Here is an 11,381-nt window from a genome sequence, read left to right on the forward strand (position 1 = left end):
AAGGAATGACCAAGGAAGAATATTTGCAAGAATCTATTAGAAATCTTTCTGGATTTTCTTTTGCTGATATGATCAACCTGAGCAAGGAGGAATTCTATAAAGCACTAGAAAGTAGAAAAGGCCCAAAACGTGTGGTAAGCGCTTCTACCACTCCATTGGATTCTGATAGTAGTGACGATGAAAGTCCAAAACCATCTTCCTCATCAGGCAAGAGATCATATTCATATGATCATCTATTCTCTAGACACGATTTGAGCTCCAAGTTAGATATCAGACCCAAATGCAAATATGGAAATACTTGTAATCAGTTATATGATGAAAAGCATATGAAGGAATTCTCACATCCATTCCTACCTCCATGTTGTTTCAAAAACTCTTGCTCTGAATATGGTGATGAAGCTCACAAGTTTTCACATCCCTGTAGATATGGCTCTCAATGTAGAGAATTGAAAGATCCACATCACACCCAATACTATTCTCATGCAGAGAGAAAGGTTTGTGAACATGACAAGGAATGTCTTTGTATTCATGATAGAGATCACATGCTTAGAGTTAAGCACACTGGTGCATTGGATTTCAGGCATGAGTGTAAGTATGGGTTATTATGCAAAGATGACTCAAGAGAACACCATTTGAAATATGCCCATCCCTCAACTTTAGGTATTCCAACAAACTTTTACGGTACGTTGAGAAATCTTATTTGAAATTAATCCTTTGTTAATTAGATATCAATCAAGATATAGACTTTGATGCCAATGTTGTAGCTCTTTCCAGTTCTATTAGCAATTATTCAATCAATACTGGAGACCTAGCATTGATAAACATGTTATCAAAAATTGACTCTGGAGATCGTAGTGTAGATTTCATATATGAGTATGTTAATAGAATTAGCCCACAACACAGATGTAAAGAACCAATATTAAAACTCATTCTATCGCATGGCACTTTACTATCAAGAGTTTTCCAAAAGAAAATGACAAGCTCACCAAAGGAAGCATGCATGGAGCTTGTTTTTACAAGTCCTTTAATTACACAATCCATCATGCATGAAAGACTCACATTATCCAATGATGTTAAAAAGTGGATTGTGGAATTGTTGAACTTTCAGATAGACCAACGTGACAATAAGAATCCTAAATCTGTGACTTGCAAATTAAAATTAAGCAAAAAATGCCAGCAGGAGGTAGAAGGTGTGATTAAGGACATTGTTCGTGCCGTCTTTTCACACACAGTTACTGGTATTGGTTGCCCATTGGATTTAGCTGTGAAAACAGACCAACAGGTTTTTTCAATTGTTGGTATTAATAAGGCAGATTATTATGGTGATATTCTTTTCATACTTAATAGGAAAATCATGTTCCATCCAGATTTTAACATGAGTTTGGAAGCTGCCACTCATTATGTGGATCGCCCTGGAGAAGCTTCAAAGACAAACAAGTGGAGAATCCCTCCTGGAAATAATTCAAACAGTAATTATGAGAATGCCAAATTGCACCCAGCTGCCAAAAACTTTCACAAATTATTAGCTAAGGATATGGCAGTATATCATTTCAAATTATTTGGTTCTTTGCCTAAATCTGTTGATGATTTGGTAAATACCTCACTCCATGAAGATCCACACAATGTATACGAAGGTCATTTACCTCCAATAGTCCCAGTATCTTATATTTCCCACGTTATTATGCCAAAAAAGGTATTTGATAACCTGTCTGATGCAGAAAAAAAAGTACTCAAAGTTGTCATTTTGAAAAACAAAGCAGATAGATTAATATTCAAGGACTCTGGGCATCATCACCTTATCAAATCCCAACAATTATGGGATTGCAAGAAGCACAAATTGACTGAAATGTATTTAGGAAGATTATTGTCCTTCTCTATCATGTATCAATATGGAAAGTTCAGTATGTTGCCTCAATTAGCTCTTCATTCATCAACAAAAACAGTTATTGAACTGTGCATCAGAGGAAAGGATATTGGTATATGTCTTTCACCAACCAAGAAGGCAGATAGATCCAATTCCCTATTCATCATCATCAACAAGGTTTTCTTTTGGAAATCCAACAAGACTCCATCAACAATAATTACTGACGGCAAGAAGGAGTTGAAAAAGGTCAAGGAATTCATCCTGGGTGATATCTTTATGGAAAGATATATTTACTATACCATCACCTATAAACCTGGTAAAAAGTTGAGAGTGGAGGTGAGTGAGAAGAATAGTAATGATATTGAGAGGAAATCGTGCGAGGTTAACATCTCCCATAGTAATTTAAAGAACATACTATTCTCTAATTGGAGTTCTCTAGTAGAAGTTAAATATATTTCAATTAAATAATATTAGTCTCTACCATTTGATACATGTATTTTCTTCGAGATGTGATTTTAATATTTTTATTTAAATTTAACGTTAAAATTAGCGGGTAAAAATTCTTTTGCTGTGTTGGCAAGTAATTCCCTTCAATTATTTGTTCTTCAATAATCATGACAATTAAGTTTGAGAGTGTATTCCGCTCTAAAAAACAATCAAGAAGACATTATTCCTCTCCATCACACATTACCTCCAAAACTTTAAATAACTCACCGTTACAATTTCAATTAAAATTATTAAAAAAAATTTTAAAAGTTTTGTGTGTTTTGTGGTAAAGAGAAAGAACATGAATATTATTTCCTCTAAAAAGGCATCACAAAGTAAAACAACCAACTCCACTCCCAATAAGAATGCTCAAAATTCCTCTCTACAATCAACTCCTAACAAATCTTCATCATTAATTAAATCTAATTCTAACCAACAATGTTCATTTCAAACACCAACTAAAAGTAGTACTACTCTCCGAACACCATCATCAATAGCATCATCATCCTCTCTAAAATCGTCCATTGTTTCCTCCTCGTCATCATCAACTGATGTTTATCAGGTAGCAAAGAATGCAGCCCTCTCATCCAATGAGAGAAATACAGAGCAATGTCTACGAGCCATCAAGTATTTTGCAGAGGGAAAGTTTGAATTGGCTCTGGGTCAGATTAGTTTGCAAACAACCAAGTCATTTCTCTCCAAATTGGTTTCGTATAAATGTTTCTATCACATGAGTGAAATTGAGAAGGCACTGCTTGTTTTGAAAAATCTGTACAATGATACAACCACTCTGACTGAGAGAGGTGAGGAGGATGTGATTGGTAGTGTTCAGATCAGTATCATGTTTGCCCAAATTGTTCTCTTCAAACTCATTCCAAAACGATTGACATTCAAGTGTTTATTGGCTGAGGAGAGTGAAATTCTTGAGAGTGGGGAATCTATTAGTTCTGATTTGGATATAATTAAGGAATATTTGAGAAAAATTGTAAATATGTTGGATAAAGCAAGGGAAGATTTGAAGAAATTAGAGAATGAATGGATTAATTTTGATAGAGAGGAGGCACCTTTCGATTTGACATCAATTATCAATCAATTGAAGTGGTTTATTATGTTTTACAAGGGTGTGGCCCATTTTAGAACCTACGAGTATGTATACACTAAGAATGATTATGAGGAGTGGAAGAAAATTTTGGAAACGCTTTCGAAAAAGGGCCAATTTCTGCATGTAGACTTTTTTTACATGCGCTCACACTTATCATTCATGGAGGGTGAATTAGAGAAGGCACTATTTTATTTAAATAAGGCAGAAAGATCAGAGGAGCATTGTAAAAAAACAATTAAGGAACATGTGGGTGGTGTCAATGCAACAGATGCCATGTGGATACTTGATGACAGTGCTCTTTCTTTTGACGTATTTGACATGATTCAGGATTTAAAATCCAAAATTACATTTTCACAATATCTGGAAAAGAGAATGGTCTTAAGAGAGGTGTCAGAAAAGAAGGAATTGGAACGTCTCATTAGAGAAATCAGATCAGTTAGTATTAAGAGAAGACAACACAATGCTTCACTCGCTGAGAGAACTAAACAATTTGATGGATTCTTGGGTACATTAGCCCAGACCATGTTTAAGAACTTTGATTGTTCTATCATTGAGAAATTCAGAATTTATGGTCAGTATAGATATGTGGTTCATTTAGCCAAGAGTTTACTCAATTCTGACAAGCCATTATCACATTCTATGAAGATCGCCTGCGTACATTATCTAGTTGAAGCTCTGTACTATCTGAAGAGGTTTAGTGAGTGCGTTTCAACCTATTCTATACATTCGGATTTATTCAAAAATATTGATTCGAGTCAGGAACATAGATTACTCAAAGTCAATTACTTTGTTGTAGATAGTACCATTACAATTAACTTGGAGGGTGGCTCTCTAACCTGGACCATTCAGGAATCAGAAGCACTCATCAAGCAAAATTTGAAAATTACCAAAGAAGTTCGACAATTATATCTAGCTCTCAGATTTTACAAATTTCTTGGACGTGAATCAGCAGCCACATTATTGAAACATCTATTCACCTCCATTCAGAAGGATTCTTCGATTACTTATTCAGAATTTTTCACTGTAGTCGAACAGTATAGTTCCAGAAATTTCACCATCAAGATTGGCACGAGCAAATCCCTAATAGCTACACCAAACAAGACCAACGAAGCTACTCCTCAGAAGAGTGCAACTCCATCAGCTGTTGATGACTTGGTTACCTATTCAAATTTTGAAGACTTTTCCCCACTTCGTTTACAAAGCAAAATGAAGAAACAGAATCAAGCACTTGAGGAATTGAAGAGAAAACGAGAAGCTCAACAATCATCTTCAACAAAAAAGACAAAAACAGAATAAATTTCTAAGTAGAATCTCTCTTGTCATTCTTTGAATTTTAACCTTCATCAATGCATTCTCAAACTTTACAATTTCTCCTTGGGAGAACTCATGAGTATCAAGTTCATCACACAACAAAATTATTTTTAATTTAAAAAAAAATTGATCAACTCTTAGCAGTCATACAATGGAACCATTCGATGATATTGTAACACCAACTAAAATGGAGGCACCGATCGACGATTTTACATCTGATCAAACACCACAAACACCGGGAAGTGCTATTGATTTTGGAGCCTTGAGTGGATTGGAAGTTGATGTGGCTGAGATTGAAAATCCAGATGCTGTTCAAGAAAAATTAGCCTCTCTCTACAATGTAGAGGAGTGCTCTGATATTGTATTTATAGTTAGGAATAGAAGATTTTTTGCTATCAAGGCTCTTGTGTGTGGTTGGAGTCCAGTTTTCAAGTCAATGCTATGTGGAGAGTTCATTGAATCAAGTTTAAGAGAAGTTCCTTTGGATGATGTTGAAGAAACTAGTATGGAAATGTTTTTGAAGGTTATTTATTCTGGAAAGACTGGTCCATATCCAATTCATAATTTTGTTGATCTATATGCATTTGCTAATAGATTTGAAGTTCCAGAAATTGAAAAACTCTGTCTCACTGCATTACAAGAACAAAATTTGGCCAAACACTTATTCCCATTGATTGATGCTTGTGAAAAGTATATTGATCTCGAAGAAATTGAAAAGATTAGAACCGAAGTTGTAGCCAAAATTTGTTGTGAATTTGATGAAGTTTGTTCTAGACCTGACTTTGTGAATATGCGTATTGATTACTTGTTGAGATTCTTAAAATCTGGAATTATTGTCATTCCAGAAGATGTTTTATTCAATTCTTTAATGCGTTGGATTGTACACGATAAGGAGCAAAGAATTCAATACTTGGATGAATTATTGTCCTTTATTAGATTCCCAATGATGGAATCTGTTGCATTGACAGAAATAGAAAACCATCCTCTTCTCCAAGATAAGATGGATGAAATGAAATCCATTATTTACGAAGCAATGAAATTCCAATTGAACAAGGATGCCATTCCAGAAGAAAGAAGAGTTCATGAAAACTTTAAAGAAAGAGAAGGCCCACCAGAGGAAGATGGACATTCCTACAAGTACAAGAAGGTCTTTACTTTGACATCTCTTGGTTGTACAGGAAGCGTCAAACCAACAAGTATTGGAACTCATTATGACAAGCATCTTTCCAAAGTAATTACTCTCAAGAATGGTATTCAAGAATGGAAAGTTCATGCTAGTGGAAAATATAGAATAACTGCAGTTGGTGCATCTGGAGGAATCAACCCACATACCACCAATACTAAGGGTGGTAAGGGAGCCAAAGTGAGTGGAATTTTCAAACTCAAGAGAGGTCAACTTATCCAAGTATTAGTTGGTCAAAAAGGAGGTAAGTTGAACTATTTAATAATAATCGGTCTAAACAATTGTTAAGAGGATGCCACAGGTAGTACTGGCGGTGGAGCTGCAGGAGGTAAGTTGTTCATTATTTGAATGAGGATGTTAATTAACAATTTTCAGGTGGTGGAGGTACATTTGTAGTGGATGGAGAATTGCAACAACCATTGATAATTGGAGCTGGAGGTAGCGGGGCAAATTGGTATTCATTTACCATCGATGGACCTGGTGGTCAATTATACGATCCTTCAATTGAATCAACCAAGTCGGTTGAAGCTTATGCAGAAAGAGGAGGTGGCGGCGGTGGATTTTATATTAAGGGTGCTAATGGTTCATCTTGCACTGGTGGTGCCAGCTTTTTAGAAGGTGGGTCTGGAGGTACTAACTCAACTAGTACTTATGGAGCTAAAGGTAAGTAACACAAGAAATTTGATTGAATTGATTTATTCTCTTAAAGGTGGATTTGGTGGAGGTGGTGGTTCTGAGCACGAAGGTGGTGGTAAGTAATTTTTTTATTATCCTATTGAATTATTAACTTTTCAAGGTGGTGGAGGTTATGTTGGAGGCAAGTCACTCAAATCTAATGAATATAACACTTCTCGTCCTGATTATGGTGCCTATTCTTTCAATTCTGGTTTAAAGCCAGAAGGTGAACCAGCTTGTCACGTTGGTGATGGTTATGTTGAATTTGCCAGAGTTTTCTAAAATTGTAAAAAGAATTGTAAAATAAATATTCTCTGCATTACACCAAAGATAACATAATTGTTCCTTCTTTACCAAAATGAGATAATAGATTATTTGAGTAATTCACTGAATATTGACAATAAACTGAAAATTCTTGATTCAATACAAATACACCCTTCTATACTTTTCTATCCTCAATACATTTTTCCTCCTCCCCTCCATCTCGACAAGTCAAATAATAATAATATTTATTATTTAGTTTTCAATAAGGTGGAACACTGATCTCTCCTTCCTTATCTCATCAAAAAACTCTAAAAAACCGACAAAAAAAACAATTCAAGAAAAAATCTAAAAAAATGAGCAGCGAAAAGTTTGTTGCCTTTGTGGATCCATCCAAGTTGGAATTTAAAATCATTAATGATGATGATTTATCGTCGAGTACAATGTTAGAATCGATGGATTCATCATCCGCAATGTTATCGTCATCATCATCATACGGATCGATGGAAGAGGGATTTTCTTCCGAATCTATTTTGGAACAATATTTGACTTTGTCTAATCCGTATGATAGTGTATTGAGTTTTAAAATTGAATGTAATAAGCCTGCACACTATTCTTTGAAAATACCAGCAGGAAGTATTGAACCGAAAACGGAATTTAAAATGTACGTTTTATTATTAAAACAAAATAATAATTGTCGATCGGAAATAGTAAATTAAAGATGAAACCTGCTTTTTTAAATGATATTCGTAAGCGGGGAAGAAAGAATCAAGCCATGGTTGAGGAAGTTGAACAATATGAAGATGCATTTCAAGTTAAATTTATTAGAACAAGTGATTCGAAAGAAACTTCTAAAATCATCAAATCAAATATTAAGGTTATTTATAAACCGACTCCAATTGTATCAACACCATCACCATTACTGGAATCGACTAATTCTCTCCTAGACAGTACGATTGAAATTGTTAAACCAGTTGAGGAAAAGGTTGAATCTCCAGCCAAAACAAAAATTGTAATTGTAGAAGATCACTTCCAAACATCTTTACTGAAAGATGTTGACTCTAAACAAGTTGAACTACCACCAACTATTAGTATTAGTACTCCACCTTATACACCTCCACCTACTCCAAATGTGCGAGATTCGAGAATGATTGTTGAAGAAATGTTTGAGGATAAATTTGCCGAGTCCAACAATGATTTGATTACAACTGAGGAAAATTTAAATGTTAGAACTGAATCACCAATGACATCTGATTCAGTAACATCTGATGAATATCTTCAATTAAGCAAAAAGAAAAGTTCTAGCACAATTGATGACGGTGAAAAGTCATCTGATAAGAAGAAGCTCAAATCAATCTTGAAGAAGACTCCTCCACCTCCAAAGGAAAAATCCTTGAAGGATATGATAACAGATTTATTCCCACTCTTGGCTGGATTGATAATTCTTGTAATATTTGCCAAGTTCAACAGAGTTGATTATGATACAGTTGTGAATATGTTTACATCCTATCTGCTTGGTGTTTGTGCCATGTATGTTCAAATGAAGTTTAATGAGGAATAGTTATTTAAAAATCATAAGGATATTGTGAATAAACAAATAATTGTGAAATGTATAAATTATCAGAACCTTTGGGTTCATATTTATTGATCCTTTTGGTTCTTGACTATACAATAGTATGCAATAATCCTAAATCTCTGAAGCTCTTAATCAAAACCCAACATTACAATCAAAATAAGATTGTGTTCAAAAAAGTGTCCTGATTATTGAATATTACTGGTTCCAGAAGAATTATCTGAACTTGGATTGAGTAAAAAGCTATGGGCAGCAACTGGCTCGAGAAGAAGAAGATTTTGAAGAGCAAGTTCGGAGGCCTTCTTGTTAGCATCTTGACCTAGTTGTTTCTTAATTGCAAGTATTGCTTCCAATTTGCTATTGAAGAGTTGCATATTTTGGGATGGTTGAGAAACATTCATTACAACTTCAGGAATACTAACATCCATTTGAGCATCTTCATTGTTACGATTCTGTTTCTTGGTTTGTCTTCTTGTTTTCTTCTTGACTGGCTCCTCTTGTGCAGGTTGAGCTGGATTGGTAGCAGAAGATGCTGTTGCTGCAGATGAGCTTTCTGCAGCTGGTACATCTTGAACAGAAGAACCATCCTCATCTGGATCAGTTGATTTACGTTTCTTTTTGGATGGTTTTGGTTTGGTAGGTTGAAGTGTTTCAGTTTGATTTTCATTGGTTGGTTTTCTAGCAAATACATTGAATGGAGGAGCAATAAGGGAAAAGAGTGGTTTATCCAAGTTGGCAGGATTATAATAGTGAATAATAAATCCAAAATGACCTTTTTCATGATGGTAGCTTACATCTGTGAACTGAACTTTCATTAATCCCTTTACAACTTCCTCTACTTGAATAACCGTATTTGACTTCTTTGAAGAAACATTAGATTTAGTCAGAGCTGTTTCCATAGTTCCCATAAGACATAACTTGTTGGTATTCTTTGAGTTTCTCAATTCCTCTCTATTTGCTGGATTAATTACATGAATTTTAGAAACAATGAGTGGATACTTTTCTACCAAAGTCTTGCCAGAAATTTCATGCATGACCACATACTTGTGGGAACTGTACAATTTGTCTGGTACATAGTTTTTAGCTTCCTCTCCTCTAATTTTCATAGTTACTCTCACAGTCACATCATTCAATTCATTAGGGGTGCTTGTTTCGAATATCCAATAACGACCTTGTTGATTACTTGGTACTTCATCCATAGGACAAGCAGAACGTTGATTTGGTAGTAATTTCAAATGTGAAAGTGTACTATCCTCCACTGATCCTTCTTCGGAAACTTCCTCATCATCTGCATCATCATTCTTTTTCTTCTTTGGTTTAGGTGTAGAGGCAGTCGAATTTCTTCTTGTTGTAGTTGTTGTTGAAGCTGATGATGATGCTCTCTTTCGTCGTGTACTTGTTTGCACAGGAATTGTTGTGCTACTGCTACCACCAGTACTATCTTCATTGGATCGGTTGTCATTGATGAGCACTGGTTGTTGATGTGTAGCCATTTGTTGTTGATTTGAATTCATTGAAGGTGTACCTTCCATCATCAGATTATCAACATCAAATAAACTACCCGAATCTAGAATTGCTTCACCTTCATCCATTATTGTTGAGGCGTTATTTTGTTCAGTCATTCCGAAATTTAGTTTTTATTCTCTCTCTATATGTACACAGTTTCTCTCTTCTTTAATGTATTATTTACAAAGTGCAACTTTTGTTGTTGGATTAAATTTTTTCTTGTTGTTTTTTGATCTTCCACACTCAAAAATAAGCGCGATGAAGAGTTTGATGTTGTTGTCTTTTTTTCTATTCTAAATATAAGTAATTTACAATTCTTGAGATTACCATATTTCAAATCAGTTAAATAAGAAAGGTTGGATCATGAGCTTTTTACGTTAATTTTGTTTCATCACAATACTGAAGAAGAAGATTTTAATTGTTTTAACGATAGAAAACTCCGATCCTCATCTTCTAATCACGATCAAACTCATCATTAAATATTTTAATTTTAAAAAAAAATGTCGCAACAACAAACAGGAACAAAGGGATCAACATCATTCCGTGCCTTTTCTCTCTTTAAAAACTTTGCTGAATACTTTATTGATGTTCCAAAGGAATCTCACTTTTATGAGAGAGGTGTTTTAACACCAGAAGAATTTGAAAAGGCTGGTGATTTATTGGTTTCAAAATGTCCAACTTGGTCTTGGTCTGCAGGAGAACCATCAAAGAGAAAGGATTATCTTCCTGCCGACAAGCAATTCCTCATCACTCGTAACGTTCCTTGTTTGAAACGTTGCAGTGAATTGATCGAAATGGCCAAGGACGAAGAACCAGTTGAAGATGGCGAATGGATTGCTACTCATATTAATCACACAAAGGAAAAGGAAAAGGAAGAAATTGGAGATATTACTGGAGGAGTTGATGATCTTGTTATTCACAGCGCTGAGGATGATGAGGAAGATGATGGTGAAGCCATTGATATTGATAATTATTCTGATTCTGAACTTGAGGATACAATTAAAGACAAGGGAGCCCTTGAAGCCAATAACGGTGACAGCATTCTTCAAACCAGAACTTATGATTTTAGTATTACTTATGATAAGTATTATCAAACTCCAAGAGTTTGGCTTTTTGGCTATGATGAACGTGGTGCTAAATTGGAATCTGAAAAAATTCTTGAAGACATTCATGCTGATTATGGTAATAAGACTGTCACTATTGAACAACATCCACATTTAAATACTCAATGGGCCAGTATTCACCCTTGCAGACATGCTGAAGTCATGAAGAAGATGGTTGATCGTTTAGTTGGAGGTGGTTCAGGCGAAAAGCAATTCGTTAGAGTTGATCTTTATTTGTTCCTCTTCTTGAAGTTTATTTCATCTGTAATACCAACCATTGAATATGACTTTACCACTCAAGTCGATTAAATTATTGT

The 11,381-nt window shown here is 34.9% G+C and overlaps 5 protein-coding genes across 5 annotated transcripts; 4 read left to right on the plus strand and 1 right to left on the minus strand.

The window, feature by feature from the left end:
- Window positions 1–5: 5 nt before the first annotated feature.
- NAEGRDRAFT_50979 (uncharacterized protein) lies at window positions 6–4,748 on the plus strand (the record flags this gene model as incomplete). The annotated part of the gene is made up of 3 exons (XM_002674342.1): window positions 6–588; window positions 726–2,200; window positions 2,643–4,748. The coding sequence occupies 3 exons, from the start codon at window positions 6–8 to the stop codon at window positions 4,746–4,748; spliced, it is 4,164 nt and encodes a 1,387-aa protein (XP_002674388.1).
- Window positions 4,749–4,892: 144 nt separating this feature from the next.
- Window positions 4,893–6,950, plus strand: NAEGRDRAFT_80637 (uncharacterized protein). Its single transcript, XM_002674343.1, has 5 exons — window positions 4,893–6,190; window positions 6,236–6,274; window positions 6,322–6,609; window positions 6,656–6,697; window positions 6,743–6,950. The coding sequence occupies exons 1-5, from the start codon at window positions 4,915–4,917 to the stop codon at window positions 6,901–6,903; spliced, it is 1,806 nt and encodes a 601-aa protein (XP_002674389.1). The 5' UTR covers window positions 4,893–4,914; the 3' UTR covers window positions 6,904–6,950.
- Window positions 6,951–7,238: 288 nt separating this feature from the next.
- NAEGRDRAFT_80638 (MSP domain-containing protein) lies at window positions 7,239–8,496 on the plus strand (the record flags this gene model as incomplete). Its single annotated transcript, XM_002674344.1, has 2 exons — window positions 7,239–7,546; window positions 7,594–8,496. The coding sequence occupies 2 exons, from the start codon at window positions 7,239–7,241 to the stop codon at window positions 8,441–8,443; spliced, it is 1,158 nt and encodes a 385-aa protein (XP_002674390.1). The 3' UTR covers window positions 8,444–8,496.
- Window positions 8,497–8,643: 147 nt separating this feature from the next.
- NAEGRDRAFT_50981 (uncharacterized protein) lies at window positions 8,644–10,077 on the minus strand (the record flags this gene model as incomplete). Its single annotated transcript, XM_002674421.1, has 1 exon — window positions 8,644–10,077. The coding sequence occupies one exon, from the start codon at window positions 10,075–10,077 to the stop codon at window positions 8,644–8,646; it is 1,434 nt and encodes a 477-aa protein (XP_002674467.1).
- Window positions 10,078–10,461: 384 nt separating this feature from the next.
- On the plus strand, window positions 10,462–11,373 carry NAEGRDRAFT_70473 (uncharacterized protein; the record flags this gene model as incomplete). Its single annotated transcript, XM_002674345.1, has 1 exon — window positions 10,462–11,373. The coding sequence occupies one exon, from the start codon at window positions 10,462–10,464 to the stop codon at window positions 11,371–11,373; it is 912 nt and encodes a 303-aa protein (XP_002674391.1).
- Window positions 11,374–11,381: the final 8 nt, after the last annotated feature.

This window comes from Naegleria gruberi (assembly GCF_000004985.1).
Source record: "Naegleria gruberi genomic scaffold NAEGRscaffold_40, whole genome shotgun sequence".
Taxonomy (NCBI): Eukaryota; Heterolobosea; class Eutetramitea; order Acrasida; family Naegleriidae; genus Naegleria; species Naegleria gruberi.

Bases quoted from the DNA above. Each gene is read 5' to 3' on its own strand.
- NAEGRDRAFT_80637 (XM_002674343.1), top strand. From the start codon at position 4,915: ATGGAACCATTCGATGATATTGTAACACCAACTAAAATGGAGGCACCG. The intron at 6,275-6,321 runs GTAAGTTGTTCA...AACAATTTTCAG, and splicing joins TGGCGGTGGAGCTGCAGGAG to GTGGTGGAGGTACATTTGTA. The intron at 6,698-6,742 runs GTAAGTAATTTT...TAACTTTTCAAG, and splicing joins TTCTGAGCACGAAGGTGGTG to GTGGTGGAGGTTATGTTGGA.